Here is a 23,141-nt window from a genome sequence, read left to right as displayed (position 1 = left end):
CCGTCTTCCCGAATATTAAGATGCTTCTCCGATCCCTTGGGTATTTCATCCTTTAAATTTCCCTCTTTTAAAACTCCTTGTTGCGCCTCCTTTATTTGAGTAGTAAGGTTATTATGAATCATTATATTCATAGATTTTACTCGAATGGGTTCTCTGTCCTTCCTGCTCAAGGCATCGGCTACCACATTTGCCTTCCCCGGGTGGTAACGAATCTCCAAGTCGTAATCATTCAACAATTCAATCCACCTACGCTGCCTCATATTCAATTGTTTCTGATTAAATATGTGTTGAAGACTTTTGTGGTCGGTATATATAATACTTTTGACCCCATATAAGTAGTGCCTCCAAGTCTTTAATGCAAAAACAACCGCGCCTAATTCCAAATCATGCGTCGTATAATTTTGTTCGTGAATCTTCAATTGTCTAGACGCATAAGCAATCACCATCGTTTGTTGCATTAATACACAACCGAGACCTTGCTTTGATGCGTCACAATAAATCACAAAATCATCATTCCCTTCAAGCAATGACAATATAGGTGCCGTAGTTAGCTTTTTCTTCAATAACTGAAACGCTTTCTCTTGTTCATCATTCCATTCAAATTTCTTCCCTTTATGCGTTAATGCAGTCAAGGGTTTTGCTATTCTGGAAAAATCTTGGATGACCCTTCTGTAGTAACCAGCTAGTCCTAAAAACTGGCGTATGTGTTTCGGAGTTTTCGGGGTTTCCCACTTTTCAACAGTTTCTATCTTTGCCGGATCCACCTTAATACCTTCTTTGTTCACTATGTGACCGAGGAATTGAACTTCTTCCAACCAAAATGCACACTTTGAAAACTTAGCGTACAATTCTTCCTTCCTCAATACTTCTAACACCTTTCTCAAATGTTCACCGTGTTCTTGGTCATTCTTTGAGTAAATAAGTATGTCATCAATGAAAACAATGACAAACTTGTCAAGGTATGGTCCACACACTCGGTTCATAAGGTCCATGAACACAGCTGGTGCATTAGTTAAACCAAACGGCATGACCATAAACTCGTAATGACCGTAACGTGTTCTGAAAGCAGTCTTTGGAATATCATCTTCTTTCACCCGCATTTGATGATACCCGGAACGTAAATCAATCTTTGAATAAACAGACGAGCCTTGTAGTTGATCAAATAAGTCATCGATTCTCGGTAGTGGGTAGCGGTTCTTGATGGTAAGTTTGTTCAACTCTCGGTAGTCGATACACAACCTGAATGTACCATCTTTCTTCTTGACAAACAAAACAGGAGCTCCCCACGGTGATGTGCTTGGTCGAATGAAACCACGCTCTAAAAGTTCTTGTAATTGGCTTTGCAGTTCTTTCATCTCGCTGGGTGCGAGTCTGTAAGGAGCACGAGCTATTGGTGCAGCTCCTGGCACAAGATCTATTTGAAATTCAACGGATCGATGTGGGCGTAATCCCGGTAATTCTTTCGGAAATACATCGGGAAATTCTTTTGCGACGGGAACATCATTGATGCTCTTTTCTTTAGTTTGTACTTTCTTGACGTGTGCTAGAACAGCATAGCAACCTTTTTTTATTAGTTTTTGTGCCTTCAAATTACTAATAAGATGTAGCTTCGTGTTGCCCTTTTCTCCGTACACCATTAAGGGTTTTCCTTTTTCTCGTATAATGCGAATTGCATTTTTGTAACAAACGATCTCTGCTTTCACTTCTTTCAACCAGTCCATACCGATTATCACATCAAAACTCCCTAACTCTACTGGTATCAAGTCAATCTTAAATGTTTCGCTAACCAGTTTAATTTCTCGATTCCGACATATATTATCTGCTGAAATTAATTTACCATTTGCTAATTCGAGTAAAAATTTACTATCCAAAGGCGTCAATGGACAACTTAATTTAGCACAAAAATCTCTACTCATATAGCTTCTATCTGCACCCGAATCAAATAAAACGTAAGCAGATTTATTGTCAATAAGAAACGTACCCGTAACAAGCTCCGGGTCTTCCTGTGCCTCTGCCGCATTAATATTGAAAACTCTTCCGCGGCCTTGTCCATTCGTGTTCTCCTGGTTCGGGCAATTTCTAATAATGTGGCCCGGTTTTCCACATTTATAACAAACTACATTGGCATAACTTGCTCCGACACTACTTGCTCCACCATTACTCGTTCCGACACCATTTGTTCCTTTCGTTCTATTAACCCCTGGTCCGTAGACCTCACACTTTGCCGCGCTATGACCATTTCTTTTACACTTATTGCAAAATTTGGTGCAGAACCCCGAGTGATACTTTTCACACCTTTGGCATAGCTGCTTCTGATTGTTGTTGTTGTTGCGGTTATTATTGTTGTTGGGATGATTGTTGTAGTTGTTGTTGTTGTTGTTGTTGGGCCGTTTGTTGTAGTTGCGATTGATGTTGCGATTGTTGGGATAATTGTTGCGATTATTGTTGTAATTGCTGTTGTTGTTATATTGGTGATTCTTATCACCGTTTTCCTCCCACTTTCTTTTGACTTGCTTCACATTGGCCTCTTCAGCAGTCTGTTCTTTAATTCTTTCTTCAATCTGGTTCACTAGCTTGTGAGCCATTCTACATGCCTGTTGTATGGAGGCGGGCTCGTGTGAACTTATATCTTCTTGGATTCTTTCCGGTAATCCTTTCACAAATGCGTCGATCTTCTCTTCCTCATCTTCGAACGCTCCCGGACACAATAGGCACAATTCTGTGAATCGTCTTTCATACGTGGTAATATCAAATCCTTGGGTTCGTAACCCTCTAAGTTCTGTCTTGAGCTTATTGACCTCGGTTCTGGGACGGTACTTCTCGTTCATCAAGTGCTTGAATGCTGACCACGGTAGTGCGTACGCATCGTCTTGTCCCACTTGCTCTAGATAGGTATTCCACCATGTTAACGCAGAACCTGTGAAGGTATGCGTAGCGTACTTCACTTTGTCCTCTTCAGTTCACTTACTTATGGCAAACACCGATTCGACCTTCTCGGTCCACCGTTTCAATCCGATTGGTCCTTCGGTTCCATCAAATTCCAAAGGTTTGCAGGCAGTGAATTCTTTGTAGGTGCATCCTACACGATTTCCTGTACTGCTCGATCCAAGGTTATTGTTAGTATGTGGCGCAGCCTGTACTGCGGCTATGTTTGAAGCTAGAAAAGTACGGAATTCCTCTTCATTCATATTCACGGTGTGTCGAGTAGTCGGTGCCATTTCCTTCAAAATAGTCAAATGGAACAAGTTAATCATACAGAATATTAAGAGTAGTTAATAGTATTTCGTAGCATAATATGAACTCATTTATAAAAGCTTTTTCTTCATATTAGCGTTTTATAAGTTTAAATTCGGGTTGTACCTACCCGTTAAGTTCATACTTAGTAGCTAATATACAATTCAACTACTACAATTCTATATGAAAAACTGATTATAATAATATTTCGCGTTCAAACTTTTATACAATATTTTACAAACTTACAATACCGCTTATTTTACATAAAGCATGAAATATAGCACACAATAACTTTGATACAAGATAGTTGTGAAGATAATTCTAGCTAGTACACAAGTCGTTCAGCAAAGGCAATAAAGACACGTAATTCATACGTCCAGAAACAAGTCATGCATTCTGGTTTTACTAGGACTACTTCCCATCCTTGGTCTTGTGGAACATAACCGTTATGGCCGTTGATAAGACAGCGTGTTGTAACGTCGTCAAAGGGACGAGGGTTACGTAATGTCCAACAGTCCCGTAACAATCTAAAAACCTCATTTCTTACCCCAATTACCGACTCCGTCACTTGTGGGAACGTTTTGTTTAATAGTTGTAGGCCGATGTTCTTGTTCTCACTTTGGTGAGAAGCGAACATTACTAATCCGTAAGCATAACATGCTTCTTTATGTTGCATGTTAGCCGCTTTTTCTAAATCACGAAGTCCAATTTTCAGATATATTGAGTCAAAATAATTTCTTAACCCATTGCGTAAAATAGCATTTGGGTTCCCCGCAATATATGCGTCAAAGTAAACACATCGTAACTTATGGATTTCCCAATGTGATATCCCCCATCTTTCGAACGAAAGCCTTTTATAAACCAAGGCATTCTTGGAACGTTCTTCGAATGTCTTACAAACTGATCTCGCCTTAAATAGTTGTGCCGAAGAATTCTGACCGACTCTAGACAAGATTTCATCAATCATGTCTCCGGGTAGGTCTCTTAAAATATTGGGTTGTCTATCCATTTTGTGTTTTTATACTGTAAAATAGACAAGAGTTAGATTCATAAAAAAAATACTTATTAATACAAGCAATTTTTACATATATCATAAAGCATAAGCACACTATATTACATATATTACACCACACGAATACAGCTATCTTATTCTGACTCGCTTGTTTCTTCTTCTTCGGTTTTGGTTCGTTTTGCCAAGTTTCTAGGGATATATGATGTTCCCCTAATACGAGCCGTCGTTATCCACATTGGTTTAGAAAAACCTGGTGGTTTAGAGGTTCCCGGGTCATTGTTACAACTTAAGGACTTCGGGGGTTGACGATACATATATAGTTCATCGGGGTTGCAATTAGATTTCTCTATTTTTATGCCCTTTCCCTTATTATTTTCTTTTGCCTTTTTAAATTCAGTTGGGGTAATTTCTATAACATCATCGGAATTCTCGTCGGAATCCGATTCATCGGAGAATTGGTAATCCTCCCAATATTTTGCTTCCTTGGCGGAAACACCATTGACCATAATTTACCTTGGTCGGTTGGTTGAGGATTTTCTTTTACTTAACCGTTTTATTATTTCCCCCACCGGTTCTATTTCTTCATCCGGTTCCGATTCTTCTTCCGGTTCTGATTCTTCTTCTGGTTCCGACTCTTCTTCCGGTTCCTCTTCGGGAACTTGTGAATCAGTCCACGAATCATTCCAATTTACATTTGACTCTTCATTATTATTAGGTGAGTCAATGGGACATGTTCTAGAGGTAGACATCTATCACATAATATCAAACGCGTTAAGAGATTAATATATCACATAATATTCACATGTTAAAAATATATAGTTTCCAACAAAATTTGTTAAGCAATCATTTTTCAAGTAAACACGGTCGAAGTCCAGACTCACTAATGCATCCTAACAAACTCGATAAGACACACTAATGAAAAATTCTGGTTCTCTAAGACCAACGCTCGGATACCAACTGAAATGTCCCGTTCTTATTGATTAAAAACGTTCCATATTAATTGATTTCGTTGCGAGGTTTTGACCTCTATATGAGACGTTTTTCAAAGACTGCATTCATTTTAAAACAAACCATAACCTTTATTTCATCAATAAAGGTTTAAAAAGCTTTACGTAGATTATCAAATAATGATAATCTAAAATATCCTGTTTACACACGACCATTACATAATGGTTTACAATACAAATATGTTACAACAAAATAAGTTTCTTGAATGCAGTTTTTACATAATATCATACAAGCATGGACTCCAAATCTCGTCCTTATTTAAGTATGCGACAGCGGAAGCTCTTAATAATCACCTGAGAATAAACATGCTTAAAACGTCAACAAAAATGTTGGTGAGTTATAGGTTTAACCTATATATATCAAATCATAATAATAGACCACAAGATTTCATATTTCAATACACACCCTATACATAGAGATAAAAATCATTCATATGGTGAACACCTGGTAACCGACATTAACAAGATGCATATATAAGAATATCCCCATCATTCCGGGACACCCTTCGGATATGATATAAATTTCGAAGTACTAAAGCATCCAGTACTTTGGATGGGGTTTGTTAGGCCCAATAGATCTATCTTTAGGATTCGCGTCAATTAGGGTGTCTGTTCCCTAATTCTTAGATTACCAGACTTAATAAAAAGGGGCATATTCGATTTCGATAATTCAACCATAGAATGTAGTTTCACGTACTTGTGTCTATTTTGTAAATCATTTATAAAACCTGCATGTATTCTCATCCCAAAAATATTAGATTTTAAAAGTGGGACTATAACTCACTTTCACAGATTTTTACTTCGTCGGGAAGTAAGACTTGGCCACTGGTTGATTCACGAACCTATAACAATATATACATATATATCAAAGTATGTTCAAAATATATTTACAACACTTTTAATATATTTTGATGTTTTAAGTTTATTAAGTCAGCTGTCCTCGTTAGTAACCTACAACTAGTTGTCCACAGTTAGATGTACAGAAATAAATCGATAAATATTATCTTGAATCAATCCACGACCCAGTGTATACGTATCTCAGTATTGATCACAACTCAAACTATATATATTTTGGAATCAACCTCAACCCTGTATAGCTAACTCCAACATTCACATATCGAGTGTCTATGGTTGTTTCGAAATATATATAGATGTGTCGACATGATAGGTCGAAACATTGTATACGTGTCTATGGTATCTCAAGATTACATAATATACAATACAAGTTGATTAAGTTATGGTTGGAATATATTTGTTACAAATTTTCACGTAGCTAAAATGAGAAAAATTATCCAATCTTGTTTTACCCATAACTTCTTCATTTTAAATCCGTTTTGAGTGAATCAAATTGCTATGATTTCATATTGAACTCTATTTTATGAATCTAAACAGAAAAAGTATAGGTTTATAGTCAGAAAAATAAGTTACAAGTCGTTTTTGTAAAGGTAGTCATTTCAGTCGAAAGAACGACGTCTAGATGACCATTTTAGAAAACATACTTCCACTTTGAGTTTAACCATAATTTTTGGATATAGTTTCATGTTCATAATAAAAATAATTTTCTCAGAATAACAACTTTTAAATCAAAGTTTATCATAGTTTTTAATTAACTAACCCAAAACAGCCCGCGGTGTTACTACGACGGCGTAAATCCGATTTTACGGTGTTTTTCGTGTCTCCAGGTTTTAAATCATTAAGTTAGCATATCATATAGATATAGAACATGTGTTTAGTCTATTTTAAAAGTCAAGTTAGAAGGATTAACTTTTGTTTGCGAACAAGTTTAGAATTAACTAAACTATGTTCTAGTGATTACAAGTTTAAACCTTCGAATAAGATAGCTTTATATGTATGAATTGAATGATGTTATGAACATCATTACTACCTTAAGTTCCTTGGATAAACCTATTGGAAAAGTGAAAAATGGATCTAGCTTCAACGGATCCTTGGATGGCTCGAAGTTCTTGAAGCAGAATCATGACACGAAAACAAGTTCAAGTAAGATCATCACTTGAAATAAGATTGTTATAGTTATAGAAATTGAACCAAAGTTTGAATATGATTATTACCTTGTATTAGAATGATAACCTACTATAAGAAACAAAGATTTCTTGAGGTTGGATGATCACCTTACAAGATTGGAAGTGAGCTAGCAAACTTGAAAGTATTCTTGATTTTATGTAACTAGAACTTGTAGAATATATGAAGAACACTTAGAACTTGAAGATAGAACTTGAGAGAGATCAATTAGATGAAGAAAATTGAAGAATGAAAGTGTTTGTAGGTGTTTTTGGTCGTTGGTGTATGGATTAGATATAAAGGATATGTAATTTTGTTTTCATGTAAATAAGTCATGAATGATTACTCATATTTTTGTAATTTTATGAGATATTTCATGCTAGTTGCCAAATGATGATTCCCACATGTGTTAGGTGACTCACATGGGCTGCTAAGAGCTGATCATTGGAGTGTATATACCAATAGTACATACATCTAAAAGCTGTGTATTGTACGAGTACGAATACGGGTGCATACGAGTAGAATTGTTGATGAAACTGAACGAGGATGTAATTGTAAGCATTTTTGTTAAGTAGAAGTATTTTGATAAGTGTATTGAAGTCTTTCAAAAGTGTATAAATACATATTAAAACACTACATGTATATACATTTTAACTGAGTCGTTAAGTCATCGTTAGTCGTTACATGTAAGTGTTGTTTTGAAACCTTTAGGTTAACGATCTTGTTAAATGTTGTTAACCCAATGTTTATAATATCAAATGAGATTTTAAATTATTATATTATCATGATATTATCATGTATGAATATCTCTTAATATGATATATATACATTAAATGTCTTTACAACGATAATCGTTACATATATGTCTCGTTTAAAAATCATTAAGTTAGTAGTCTTGTTTTTACATATGTAGTTCATTGTTAATATACTTAATGATATGTTTACTTATCATAGTATCATGTTAACTATATATATCTCCATATATATGTCATCATATAGTTTTTACAAGTTTTAACGTTCGTGAATCACCGGTCAACTTGGGTGGTCAATTGTCTATATGAAACATATTTCAATTAATCAAGTCTTAACAAGTTTGATTGCTTAACATGTTGGAAAAATTTAATCATGTAAATATCAATCTCAATTAATATATATAAACATGGAAAAGTTCGGGTCACTACAATTCTAGTGGCTATTAATCCATTCCCGTGTCCGGTTAAATGAACGATTATTCGTACATATAAATACCCCACCCATCGTGTCCGATTGAGTGTATATGGTAATTTATAGGGACGCCCAATTGTAAATCTTTATATTAACATTAACAAACTATCATTTAGTTAAACAAATATAAAGCCCATTAATAGCTCATAGTCTAATTTCCACAAGTGTCGTTCTTTTGTCCAAACCCCAATTATGGTACAAAGCCCAATTACCCAATATTAGTAATTAGCCCAACATCATGATTACTTCGTTTTAAATAAGCATAATAATAACTTAGCTACGAGACATTAATTTAAAAAGGTTGAACATAACTTACAATGATTAAAAATAGCGTAGCGTTACACGGACAGAATTTCGACTTACACCCTTACAATATTCGCTAACATACCCTTATTATTAGAATTATAATTAAAATTAAAATTAAAATTAAAATATAAATATAAATATTTACGTAGTATTATGAGAGAAGAAGAAAAAGATGATGAAAAATGCTCAGAATTCGGTTGCTTTTATAGGGACTTTCAAAACTTGGGGCTCCGCGACTCGCGGCATTTTTGGCCTTCAAACTCCGCGAGTCGCGGAGTTTGCTTTTACAGCTCAGAGGAGTTTGGCTCTTTGTTTACCGACGGTTTTAAATAAATATAATATATTAAATAATTATAAGAATTATTTAAATATTATATTATATTTATGTGCATAGTTAACTTGTAATTTTTAGTCCGTTGCGTCGAGCGTTGAGAGTTGACTCTGGTCCCGTTTTCGGATTTTCGAACGTCCTTGCGTACAATTTAATATCTTGTACTTTGCGTTTTGAATCTTGTACTCTTGTAATTTCGAGACGTTTCTTATCAATAATTGGAACCTCTTTGATTGTACTTTGTACTTTTGAGCTTTTTGGTCGTTTGCGTCTTCAATTCGTCGAATCTGTCTTTTGTCTTCACCTTTTATTATTTAAACGAATATCACTTGTAAATAGAACAATTGCAACTAAAAGCTTGTCTTTCTTGAGGAATAATGCTATGAAATATATGTTCGTTTTTAGCATTATCAGTTGCGTTGGCACACATATTTCAGCCGGTATCACTGCCTCTGTTCCATACACCAAACTGAAAGGTGTTTCCCCCGTGCTCCACTTTGGCATCGTCCGGTGTGCCCACAATACATTTGACAGCTCATCCACCCATCCAGTTTGACTCAGACCCAACCGTGCCTTAATGCCAGCAACGATTTCCTTGTTGGTAACCTCTACTTATCCGTTCACTTGAGGATGAGCAATAGATGTAAAGTTTTGCTTTATGCCTAGCTCTTCACACCAACTCCGAAATGGATTTTCTGCAAATTGCTTGCCGTTATCGCTGACTATTTCATTTGGCACCCCATAACGGCATACAATATCATGCCAAACAAACTTTTTGACATTTTCTCCTGTGATTTTTGCTAAAGCCTTTGATTCAACCCATTTTGTGAAAAAATCGATCGCTACCACCAAGAACTTAGCATTACCAGTGCTCCTATTGAATGGCCCCACAATATCAATAGCCCATTTACAGAACGGCCAAGCGGATGACACCGGTATCAAATCATACTTTGGAAGACATTGAATTGTACCATGCCTCTGACAATTCTCACATGTTTTTATGATTTCTGCGACATCCCGATAAAGGGAAGGCCAAAAATACCCTTGTCGCATGATCCGTGATGCCACAGTACAGAAACCGGAGTGTTGAGAACAAACTCCTTTATGCATTTCTTTGACCACTTTTATCGCTTCATCATCGGTTAAACATCTTAACAATGGACCATTGTATGACTTTCGATAAAGGACACCACTAACAATCTCATACGTTGGTGCAGTCACTCTTATTCTTCTTGCTTCCGCCTTATCAACAGGTAACCAGCCGTCATGCAAATATCTCAAATACGGAGTCATCCAAGTTTCCTTAGCTTCTTCAACTATTGCAATAATTGGTTTTCCATGTATTGATTTCTCCTTAAGTTCTTTAACCAACACTCGTTTGTGAAAATGATCGAAGGTTAAAGTAGCTAACTTGCTCAAGACGTCAGCTTTCTTGTTCTTATTTCGAGGGATTTGCACGACTTCAAGGTTATCAAATTTCTTTGAAATTGCTACCACCAACTTTACATATTGCCTCATGGATGTATCCCTTGCATCGAACGTTCCATTAACCTGATGGGCGACAATTTGAGAACCAACATATGCTCGTAAATTTGTTATCCCCATTTCTACCGCTATGCGGAGGCCGGAGAGTAATGCCTCATACTCGGCTTCATTGTTTGAAGCATAAAAACAGAATTTCAATGCATAAGTGTACTCTTCACCGTCTGGACTTGTTAAAACTAGCCCTGCACCTGTTCCCTCTTCACTGGATGCCCCATCAGTGTGTAACTCCTACTCATGCTGTGATGGTTCCACTTTGTTGTCATACTCTACTTTTTCATTTGTCTCCAAGAGGAAATCTGCCAAAATTTGTCCTTTAACTGCATTTCGGGGAGCAAAATTGATTTCATACTCCCCCAACTCGATGGCCCATTTTGCTAAACGGCCAGATGATTCTGGACGCTGGAGTATTTGCTTCAATGGTTGATCTGTTAACACCAAGATGGGATGACCTTGAAAATATCTTCGTAAACGTCGTGCAGTATGCACAAGGGCATAAACCATGCGGTGAAGTGGTGGATAATTTGTTTCACTAAGCTGCAACACCTTGCTAACAAAATATATAGGCATTTGCACGCCGTTCCGTTCTGCAATTAGGACAGAACTTATTGCTTCCTTTGAGAAAGCTAAATATAAAATTAGGGTTTCCCCCTCTTTTGGTGCTGTTAATGTAGGTAATGTTTTTAACAACTGCTTGATATCTTGGAATGCATTTTCTGCTTCCGCCGTCCACACAAAATCTTTTTTATTTAAACAGCCCTTTAACACCTTCATGAATGGAAGTGACTTTTCAGCTGCTCTAGACAAGAATCTTGTTAATGCTGCTAGACATCCATGCAGACGCTGAACATCCTTTTTGCTAGTTGGTGACTTCATATCTTCAATTGCTTGAATTTTCTTAGGATTAGCTTTAATTCCACGTTCTGTTACAATATGACCTAAGAATTTTCCTTCTTCTACATCAAACGTGCACTTCTTGGGATTTAATTTCATGTTAATTTTTCGTAGAGATGCAAAAGTTTCCTGTATATCTCGTAACATCTTTTCTTCAGTATGACTTTTGATGACAATGTCATCAACATAAGCTTCTAAGTTTCGCCCAATTTGATCCTTAAATGCCATATCAATAAGTCGTTGATATGTTGATCCTGCATTCTTCAAACCAAAAGGCATTTTCATGTAACAGAATATGCCTTCCGTCGTGTGAAAAGCCGTTTTGTCTTCATCTTTTAAAGCCATTGGGATTTGATGATATCCCTTAGCAGCATCTAGGAAACATTTGAATCGATATCCTGCCAATGATTCAACCTTCCAATCAATTTCAGGTAAAGGATAATTGTCCTTTGGACATGCTTTATTGATATCCGTGAAATCCACACACATCCGCCATGAGTTGTCCGGCTTCCTACCCATGACCGGATTAGCTACCCATGTTTGATATTTGACCTCTCGCAAGATCCCAGCATCCACCAAACTTCATACCTCATCACGGAGGAATTTGCTTCTTTCTGGCGCCATGTCACGCTTTTTCTGACAAACAGGATATATGTTGGGATTCACGTTCAGCCTATGCTCTGCAATTGCCCTTGGAACACCGGTCATATCAGACGGCTGCCATGCAAAAACGTCTAGATTTGTTGTCAAAATATTGTATAATTTTTCTTTACATTCGGCGGACAACGTGTGCCCAATTATGATTTTCTGATCTGGAAATTTAAGATTTGGTGAAATTGACCCATCATCGTGTATGATTGGCTTAATTACTGCCTTTGTTACTTGGGAACACTCAATTGACTTCTGCTGTTCTGCATATAACGTTGCTACTCCGCCTATCGTTGGAAACTTCATCATACCATGTACAGTTGACGTTACAGCTCCAAACGTCATTAAAGCAGTTCTTCCCAAAATTATGTTGTACTGTGAATTTGCTTTAACCACCAAGAACTCAATGTTGGCTGTGCATCTTAGAGGTGACTTACCCAAGGTTACGTCAAGCAAAATACTTCCTTCAGACCAGGACGGCTCACTTGTAAAACTTGCCAACAGCACATATGTTTCCTTCATTTTTTCTTGTACATCTTTGGGTAGCTGTATGAAGCAATGTTCATACATAATGTCTGCTCCAGCTCCTGTGCCAGTGTAAATGTTGCGTATTAAGCAATTAGCAACTCGCGCTTCTATAACTACTAGACCATCGGATGGATTTGTGTTACACATAAAAGGAAAAGATATTAATTGTTCTTCCCAATCTTCTAATACTTCTGCCTTCCTCCGTTGTCCAGCTTTCCATGGGTGTATCATGCCCACTTCTATGGGTATGAATTCGTTATCTTCGCCGTCTTTATCAGTGTTGATGAGATGATTCGTCTTAATAATGGATTTGTCTTTATTTGAAAAAGTGTAGATTTGATAAAAATATGAAAATGAGCATAAGTTTGATATAAATTGAACATGTCATTGTAATTATTTTGATTGATGATTTTGCTGACACTAATACATATTTGGATGCACAAAAATTGTGTTTGATGTGTTTTGCAGACTGAAAGGGGTGAATCTTCATCCCAAGCTCGCATTGCTCCTCCTGAGAATGCGGAACAACAGGATGTTGATAACTATTACAAACAAGATATACCTCATCCAGTTATGACATTTTCAGATATGCACGTGGAAGATTTGCACCCGAACTTGAGATTAGACAGATGTTGGATAGATTATCCAAAATACCAAAGGAGCTTGCACACTCTTCATTCTAAAGCTGTTGAAGTACCTAGGGTAATAGAATGGGAACCGTTAGAAGCCGTAGGATTAGGCGAACGGATTAGAGAATTACTTACACAGAGGTATGGTAATTCTACTTTTAACGATTGGGTACGATTATTCAACATGCGTAGACCTGTATATAAAGTATGGTGTGAAGAATTATTGTGTAGTATAGAAATAAATGATCGGGTAGCTACTTTAACCGATCGAACTTTTATTAGATTTTTGTTAGGAGGTTCGATGCGCCACATGTCTCTACTAGACATGGCTCAGGCCTTATGTATATGTAAAGACCCTAATCTTACGAATGCCAATACATATAAATAAAGGTAACTTAAAAGATAAATGAGCGTTATTCTTATTCGAATTCAAACCATAGTTCAAACCAAAGTTGACAAACTTATTCAAAAGTACTACTAAACCAAAATAAGCTACTAAATCTTGAAGGAAATCTCTAAGGCAAGGTGCTAAGTTCACTCCACTCTACACTCTTCCCTCGTTCCTGACGCCCCCTTGATTACCTGTCGTATAAGAAGGAAAACAAAGAATACGACTGAGCCAAAGCCCAGTGAACGGATATAACAAAGAACGGAGTATAGTATGACATGCAAAAATTTAATTTCAAAACGAACTTATTTTCAAAATAACTTAGTTGCAAAACAAAGTGTGAATATGTATAGATCCACAATACCATATGTCATGATGCAAATTTCATAAAATAATGCACTAAGAGTCAAAACAAATATGTACAAAGTATCAAAATCAAATCATATGGTAGCTACTCCACTAATCATCCATATCGGTGACGTTTCGTATGACACTACGATGAACGTACACCGTCAAAACAAAATCCTAGGATCGATCCATACGCCTCCTATCAAAATATAATAATAATGAGCTCGTACCAACTACCGGGTAATCAAAAGGAGACGCCGCAGATATAAACAAATACATCGCTACGGTCGATGCCACATTATCGGTGTCACAATAATGTGCCCACGGGACCTCCATGGATAGGTTACTCTTATGCATATTTTAAGAAACCGTTTTAACTGACTTATTAATTATAAATGTCCAAATACTTTTAAAGTGACTAATGGACTTTAAAATATGTTTTAAAAGAAATAACGAGTTGACTTAAATATTTTACGCTTGACCAAACACTTAAAATGTATATAACATTGTATGTCGTATTATTTTAAAATCACGTGTCAACCCAACCATTCGGTCTAACTTTTGTCACGAGTCATGTTACATAATACTTTAGCCCTTTACATATTAACAACTTAAACGGGACAAAACGGGACATGTAAAGCCACGTAGAATGAGGGACACTCGATACGAATCACCGTACCACTCGTCACACACACACACATATTCTTTACCGGGATGTTTCCAACCTTTTCGGGGCTGTTTTCGGGTTGTCCGGGACTGTTTTAGGGACTGAAATTACAGCAGTTTCGGGACTGACTTTTAGCGACACTTTCTGGAATGTTTAGTGACAGTTTCAGCATGTTTTGCGACAGTTTCAGGCTAATTCACGACAGTTACTGAGCTGAATTTTGGGCTGAATTCTAGACTGTTTTGGTTGAGGTTTTAAGACACGGTTTTGGCACAATTTACAAACACCAAAGTATTATGATTCCTCAATTAACAAACATAATTAGCAACCTCGTTAGTACATCAAAATGAGGAACACATAACACATTTCAAAGACTAATAAACAAACATTTTAAACAAGCATGTCATACAATAATAATTATACGATTCGAAACAAAGTTTTGAGAGGAAAGATTTACCGAAGCGATCTTAAAACCACCTAGAATATTCGTACCTTATGTTGAATGATGAAATTCCAAGGACAACCAAACACCACCAAGGTATGCGTTCACCGAGCCGAATCTAATGAACACGCACGTATAAGCACAAAATACATTCAAGTAGGGAGTATGTAATATCCTTACATTATAACTTTACTTTTATTTAAATACTTTCATGTATCTTATATTAATGATATACTTATGTTATCATATATTATTATGACAATCATTTTCGAAATTATTAGTAACTTACATATTTTAAGGTTATATGTTAATCAAAAATATGGGCTCCAAACATCAATCTCTATCCCATATTTCACAAATATATATCCACCTAAGTTTATATTATTGTTTCACATTTAAATTCATTGTTTAGTAAATTACGTTTTATAATGATTTATGAGTTAACATTAATAATGGTTACATGATATTCTTGTAGTCGATCAAAACACATGGGACATGTTGAGTCCCATTTTCTAACTCTCTGTCATATCCATTTCTAAATCCCATTCTCATTAGTTATAATTTTTAAATATACTAATTTTAATATTTAAGAAAAAAACATAATCAGTAGCACAAAATTGTGCATTTAAATTCATTCATGTTATATAGATTTGATGTACAAGTTACATAGAGATTTTTGAATACTCCATTATTAGATATATGTCTACAATTTGCGCAAGACAATATTTACAAAAGATACTCATTTGTACCCAAAATCTTAACAACTCATCTTCATTATAATCAAAGTGATATGTAGTCAATCTAAACCAATAAGTTGATTAAGATAGCCAATAAAATTTATACATCAATAATAAGGAGGATGATTAGTGGTTACCTTTAAAACGTGATTGAGTTAGGACCGAAAATAGACCCGCAAACACTTTGTATCTTCTTTAAATTTTCTATTCTCTTGCTCTTCAAATTATGATAGATTGTAGAGAAAATATAAAATAAATAAACTATCAAGTTGGTTGATGATCACTTCATTTCTTTTGTCTTAGCAAACAGAGGGTCAAACTATATGCATATAGGATATATATAATTTTAATGTATGACTCACATATCCCTTTCATTTATTGTGGCCAAACAAATTCCTATGGGACCGATGGATTTCTATCTATCAGTTAGTGTTGAAGTGTTGAATTATGTAATTAAGTTTCCATATTAGTACAAGTGACAAGTACTTGTTAGCCTTAACTAATATACTTCTAGTATCTTTTCAAGTTAAGTTTGTACCATTTATATTTTACGTACCTTACAATTACTAGCTAAGATGTTATGTTAAATAATTTACTAATTTTACTTATACTACTAATCACTTATGTATTAGTCTTACATTTCTTATTTATTTAAATTTGAGCTATAATAATTCGTAAGTAGTAAGTGAATAAACATTAATTATGTGTTTTATATTGTTTTAGTTTTATAGGATATTACATCTCCACCTACTTAAAAAAAAAATTTCGTCCTCGAAATTGAAAGAAGTTATAGAATTGAAAACGTACCAAGTAGCAAACAAATGAGGGTGCTCGGCCCGCATGGTTTCCTCGAGTTCCCAAGTGGCCTCGCTAGCAGGATGATTCTTCCATTGAAATTTAACAAAAGGGGTGGAGCTTTTACGAGTTACTCTCTCCTCGCGTTCTATGATAGCTTCGGGCTCTTCAACATAAGAAAGATCAGCTCGAATTTCAGAAAAAGGATATTGCACCACGTGCAATGGATGATAGTTGTAACCCCGCAACTGAGATACGTGAAATACGTTATGAACATGAGATAACTGTGGCGGTAATGCTAAACGATAAGATACTTCACCAACTCGATCAAATATCTCAAACGGTCCAATATATCGAGGACTGAGCTTTCCTTTCAAACCAAAACATCGTATACCCTTCCAAGGTGACACCTTTAAAAACACCTTATCACCAACCACAAACTCTAACGAACGTCGGTGTTTATCGGCATACACTTTCTGTCTCGATTGGGCTTCCTTCAGTCGATTCGTAGCTATAGCGACCTTTTCATTAGTCACTCTAACCAACTTAGGTCCTTCAATCAATTTTTCACCCGCTTCATTCCAACAAACTGGCGCTCTACACTTTCGACCATAAAGCATCTCAAATGGCGCCATACCGATACTTGCCTGCCAACTATTATTATAGGCGAATTCCACCAAACATAAATACTCATCCCAATTTCCCTTCCAATCTAGGGCACAAGCTCGAAGCATATCTTCCAAGATATGTATTGTACGCTCAGACTGTCCATCAGTTTGTGGATGAAAAGCAGTACTAAGCTTCAATTGCGTACCCCAAGCTTTGTGTAACCCCTTCCAAAATCTAGATGTAAACCGAGGATCATGATCGGATATGATGGAAGAAGGAACCCCGTGTAATCTCACAATTTCCTGCTGAAAAAGCTCGGATAGCTTACTTACCGAATAATCCATACGAATGGGCAAGAAATGTGCCGATTTGGTTAATCTATCAATCACCACCCAAATAGCATCATGCCTTTTCACAGTCTTTGGTAAACCACAGATGAAATCCATTGAGATATCATCCCACTTCCACACGGGAATGTCCAAAGGCTGTAACAAACCACTAGCACGTTGGTGCTCGATCTTTACTTGTTGACAAGTAAGGCACTTCCCAACATATCTAGCAACATCTTTCTTCATACCACTCCACCAAAAGTGCTGCTTTAAATCCTGATACATTTTGGTCGAACCAGGATGTATAGAAAAAGGTGAGCTGTGAGCCTCAGACAACAGAGCCTCATGAATAGCATCATCATTAGGAACACATAATCGATTCCCACACCAAATAACCCCATCATCATCTTCTCTGAACTCTTTCACTTTACCCTCTTCCAAATTTTGAAACACTGTCCACAAATCACCATCATCCAATTGAGCCCCTTTTATTCTAGTAATTAAATCAGACTCGAATTTTAGATTTGCCAACATCCCCGATGCTCCTCTTTTACTCAATCCCATATCAAGTCTTTCGAATTCTCGAATGTGAGTAACCAAACATGAGATACTACCAAATGACTTTCTACTCAATGCGTCGGCTACCACATTCGCTTTTCCAGGATGGTATTGAATGTTTGCATCATAATCCTTCAATAACTCGAGCCACCTTCGTTGTCTCATATTTATCTCTTTTTGCGTGAATATGTATTTGAGACTCTTGTGATCGGTGAAAATATGACAAGTTTCTCCGTAAAGATAATGCCTCCATATTTTCAACGCAAAGATCACAACAGCTAACTCCAAATCATGAGTAGGGTAATTAACCTCATAGGGTTTCAACTGCCTCGAGGCATAAGCAATTACCTTACCATGCTGCATCAAAACGCAACCCAAACCATGCTTAGAAGCATCACTATAGATTTGAAAACCCCCACTCCCTGATGGCAATGCAAGAATAGGAGCTGATACAAGTCTTTTCTTTAACTCATCGAAACTCTTTTGTCGTTCCTCGGTCCACACAAAATTTTCCCCTTTCCTCAATAACTTGGTAAGCGGCAAAGCAATCGTCGAAAAACCTTCAACAAATCGTCAATAATAACCAGCTAAACCAAGAAAACTTCGAACCTCAACAACAGAAGTAGGTCTTGACCAATTTATAATAGCCTCAATTTTCGCTGGATCCATCATTATACCCTCAGCCGATACAACATGACCCAGAAAGGCAACTCTTTGCAACCATAATTCACATTTAGAGAACTTCGCAAACAATTTCTTACTTCGGAGGGTTTCAAGTACAACACGAAGATGATTCTCATGTTCTTCTTTACTCTTTGAGAATACCAAGATATCATCAATGAATACGATCACAAACTTATCCAAATACTCATGGAACACACGGTTCATTAGATCCATGAAAACCGCAGGAGCATTAGTTAATCCAAACAGCATCACTAAAAACTCATAGTGCCCATAACGAGTGCGGAAAGCAGTCTTAGGGATATCTTCTTCTTTAACACGGAGCTGATGATACCCAGACCTAAGATCGATTTTAGAAAAATACTTTGAACCTTGAAGTTAATCAAAAAAATCATCAATACGTGGAAGCGGATAATGGTTTCGAATAGTAATACGATTTAACTCGCGATAACCAATGCAAAGTCTCATGCTACCATCCTTCTTCTTAACAAATAAAACCGGCGCACCCCAAGGTGACACACTTGGCCGAATAAAACCACAATCTATCAACTCTTGCAATTGCTCCTTGAGTTCTTGCAACTCGAGTGGTGCCATACGATAAGGAGCTTTTGATATCGGTTGGGAACCCGGAATCAAATCAATCGAAAATTCAACTTCACGAACTGGAGGCAAACCCTGTAATTTGTCAGGAAATACATCGGGAAACTCTCGAACAACATCGATATTTTCAAGTGAAGGACTCTCGATAGACAAATTCTGAATTGAAGCTAAATAACCATGTGAAATGAGCTTTTGCGCCTTAAGCGCTGAGATAACCTTGATAGACTTTACAGGAAGATCGCCATTAAAGAAACAATCGGGTATAGAATGATTTCCAAACAAAATCCTCTTAGAATAACAATCGATATTCGCATGATGGCGAGATAACCAATCCATGCCAAGAATAATGTCAAAGTCATGCATGGTCATACGAAAGAGATTTGCAGGAAACATGCAATCATTGAATTCCAAATGGCAGTTTTGATACACGCGATCTATAGTTTCAACACTACCCATTGGGGTAGAGATCGTAAATGGAGTAGACAACCAAGTTGGAGACACTTTCAAATATTTCGAGCTCTTAACAGACACAATCGAGTGCGTAGAGCCAGAATCAAACAGAATGAAGAGGGCGCGATGGTGTACAAATACATGACCAGTAATAGTACCTAATAACATCAAGAATGAATGAACAAATAACTCGAAGGAAATATTTTTAAAATGAATAGGGATCGAAATATACCTGTAGCGTCAGCAGCCTGAGCAACAATCATGGCAAAGACGCGTCCACCAGGAGCTGGCGGAGGAACCCTTGGAACAAACCCAGGTCTAGGATTCTTACAATCCTTAGCTAAGTGACCAACCTCTCCACAAGCAAAACATGAACCCGCACTACGATAACAAACTCTTCCCGGATGATTCTTTCCACAAGTCCCACAAGGTGCATTGGCATTAACACCACCACTTCCATTACTCCTTTGCTACCCTTGGGGACGGTACACTTGTAGTTGACCACGGTTATTATTATTTGGCCCGCTGTCACTCCTTTGCTGATTTCCTCTATTATTCCAATTATTACTACGATACCCTTGGTTCCCAGATTGTTGACCCTGTTTGGTAATCGGTGCAGGCACAGATCGTAGTGGTTGTGCAATCTTAACCCTCTTGTTCTTACCATCATCATTTTTAGTAGCCAAATACTCGGCTCGCTCCATCTCCAAATTCCGAGCATAATCGGCTGCCTCAGCGACATCGAAACATTTCAGATTAATCATTTTTGAGCGGTAGCGCCCAAGAACATCCCATTTATACTTACGGGCTTGGTCCTCAGCAGACCCCGCAGCAGCCCCAATCAAACCCACAACTCTCAAAAACCTCTTAGTGAAATCATTAATAGACTCATCATTCCCTTGCTTAATATTCGCATACTCCCGAATCACAGCCTCGTTCTCCGCCTCAGAAAAGTACTGACGGAAAAACAACTCCTTGAAATTGACCCAATCTAATGAATCCTCAAATTCGATACCCCCTTTCGCTTATCTCAAAGCAATCCACCAACGCTGAGCATCCCCCTCTAGTTTATAAACAGCCAATGGAACCCAAAATCTCTCTTCACAACCAAGCACTCGGTAAATCTTCTCAATGTGAGTGATCCAATTCTCAGCTTCAACAGGAGTACTAGCAGTGCTGAATGACAAAGGACGTTGTTTTTGAAACCATCCTAGCCAAACATGAATAGCATCTCCCGTTACAGTTTTATCTTCCTTATATTCATCCTCTTCTTCATGCTTAAAAGTCTCGCCACCTTTCTTACGCATCGCGTCAATAGCTTGAGCTACAATGTTGGGTATCAAATTCCTGATAGTTTGGCTAATCTTGTTTTCTACTTCTTCCTCAGACATTCCTTTTCTTTTCGGTGCCATCTAAGAACGAGATGAGGATATAACGGTTATGATTAGTATGAAGAATAAAAGAGAATATTCAAAGTGGAATTAGAATAATATAGCGGAAGGAAAATCCTAACCCAAAAGTCTACCCAAATCTCACAGGCCATAACTTAGGACTAAAGTTTCTACAGTAAAGAACCTAAGCTCTGATACCATCTGTAAAGACCCTAATCTTACGAATGCCAATACATATAAATAAAGGTAACTTAAAAGATAAATGAGCATTATTCTTATTCGAATTCAAACCATAGTTCAAACCAAAGTTGACAAACTTATTCAAAAGTACTACTAAACCAAAATAAGCTACTAAATCTTGAAGAAAATCTCTAAGGCAAGGTGCTAAGTTCACTCCACTCTACACTCTTCCCTCGTTCCCGACGCCCCCTTGATTACCTGTCGTATAAGAAGGAAAACAAAGAATACGACTGAGCCAAAGCCCAGTGAACGGATATAACAAAGAACGGAGTATAGTATGACATGCAAAAATTTAATTTCAAAATGAACTTATTTTCAAAATAACTTAGTTGCAAAATAAAGTGCGAATATGTATAGATCCACAATACCATATGTCATGATGCAAATTTCATAAAATAATGCACTAAGAGTCAAAACAAATATGTACAAAGTATCAAAATGAAATCATATGGTAGCTACTATACTAATCATCCATATCGGTGACGTTTCGTATGACACTACGATGAACGTACACCGTCAAAACAAAATCCTAGGATCGATCCATACACCTCCTATCAAAATATAATAATAATGAGCTCGTACCAACTACCGGGTAATCAAAAGGAGACGCCGCAGATATAAACAAATACATCGCTACGGTCGATGCCACATTATCAGTGTCACAATAATGCGCCCACGAGACCTCCATGGATAGGTTACTCTTATGCATATTTTAAGAAACCGTTTTAACTGACTTATTAATTATAAATGTCCAAATACTTTTAAAGTGACTAATGGACTTTAAAATATGTTTTAAAAGAAATAACGAGTTGACTTAAATATTTTACGCTTGACCAAACACTTAAAATGTATATAACATTGTATGTCGTATTATTTTAAAATCACGTGTCAACCCAACCATTCGGTCTAACTTTTGTCACGAGTCATGTTACATAATACTTTAGCCCTTTACATATTAACAACTTAAACGGGACAAAACGGGACATGTAAAGCCACGTGGAATGAGGGACACTCGATACGAATCACCGTACCACTCATCACACACACACACACACACGTTCTTTACCGGGATGTTTCCAACCTTTTCGGGGCTGTTTTCGGGTTGTCCGGGACTGTTTTAGGGACTGAAATTACAGCAGTTTCGGGACTGACTTTTAGCGACACTTTCTGGAATGTTTAGTGACAGTTTCAGCATGTTTTGCGACAGTTTCAGGCTAATTCGCGACAGTTACTGAGCTGAATTTTGGGCTGAATTCTAGACTGTTTTGGTTGAGGTTTTAAGACACGGTTTTGGCACAATTTACAAACACCAAAGTATTATGATTCCTCAATTAACAAACATAATTAGCAACCTCGTTAGTACATCAAAATGAGGAACACATAACACATTTCAAAGACTAATAAACAAACATTTTAAACAAGCATGTCATACAATAATAATTATATGATTCGAAACAAAGTTTTGAGAGGAAAGATTTACCGAAGCGATCCTAAAACCACCTAGAATATCCGTACCTTATGTTGAATGACAA

At 36.8% G+C, this 23,141-nt stretch overlaps 1 protein-coding gene across 1 annotated transcript in view; it reads right to left on the bottom strand.

The window, feature by feature from the left end:
• LOC139849366 (uncharacterized) overlaps window positions 1–21,390 on the bottom strand; it is a 45,698-nt gene extending 24,308 nt beyond the window's left edge. The window contains exons 1-6 of the mRNA XM_071839025.1: window positions 21,027–21,390; window positions 20,453–20,969; window positions 20,211–20,359; window positions 19,427–20,136; window positions 18,925–19,060; window positions 16,886–18,807 (exon numbers count right to left, since the gene is read on the bottom strand). Of these exons, the coding sequence (XP_071695126.1) occupies window positions 16,886–18,807; window positions 18,925–19,060; window positions 19,427–20,136; window positions 20,211–20,359; window positions 20,453–20,969; window positions 21,027–21,390 (3,798 nt within the window). The remainder of the gene's footprint in view (window positions 1–16,885; window positions 18,808–18,924; window positions 19,061–19,426; window positions 20,137–20,210; window positions 20,360–20,452; window positions 20,970–21,026) is intronic.
• Between the last annotated feature and the right edge of the window lie 1,751 nt (window positions 21,391–23,141).

Source organism: Rutidosis leptorrhynchoides, chromosome 5 (genome assembly GCF_046630445.1).
Source record: "Rutidosis leptorrhynchoides isolate AG116_Rl617_1_P2 chromosome 5, CSIRO_AGI_Rlap_v1, whole genome shotgun sequence".
In the NCBI taxonomy this organism is placed as follows: domain Eukaryota; kingdom Viridiplantae; phylum Streptophyta; class Magnoliopsida; order Asterales; family Asteraceae; genus Rutidosis; species Rutidosis leptorrhynchoides.
Note: the sequence above shows the minus strand (reverse complement) of the source record. Positions and strands in the feature narration are given on the sequence as shown.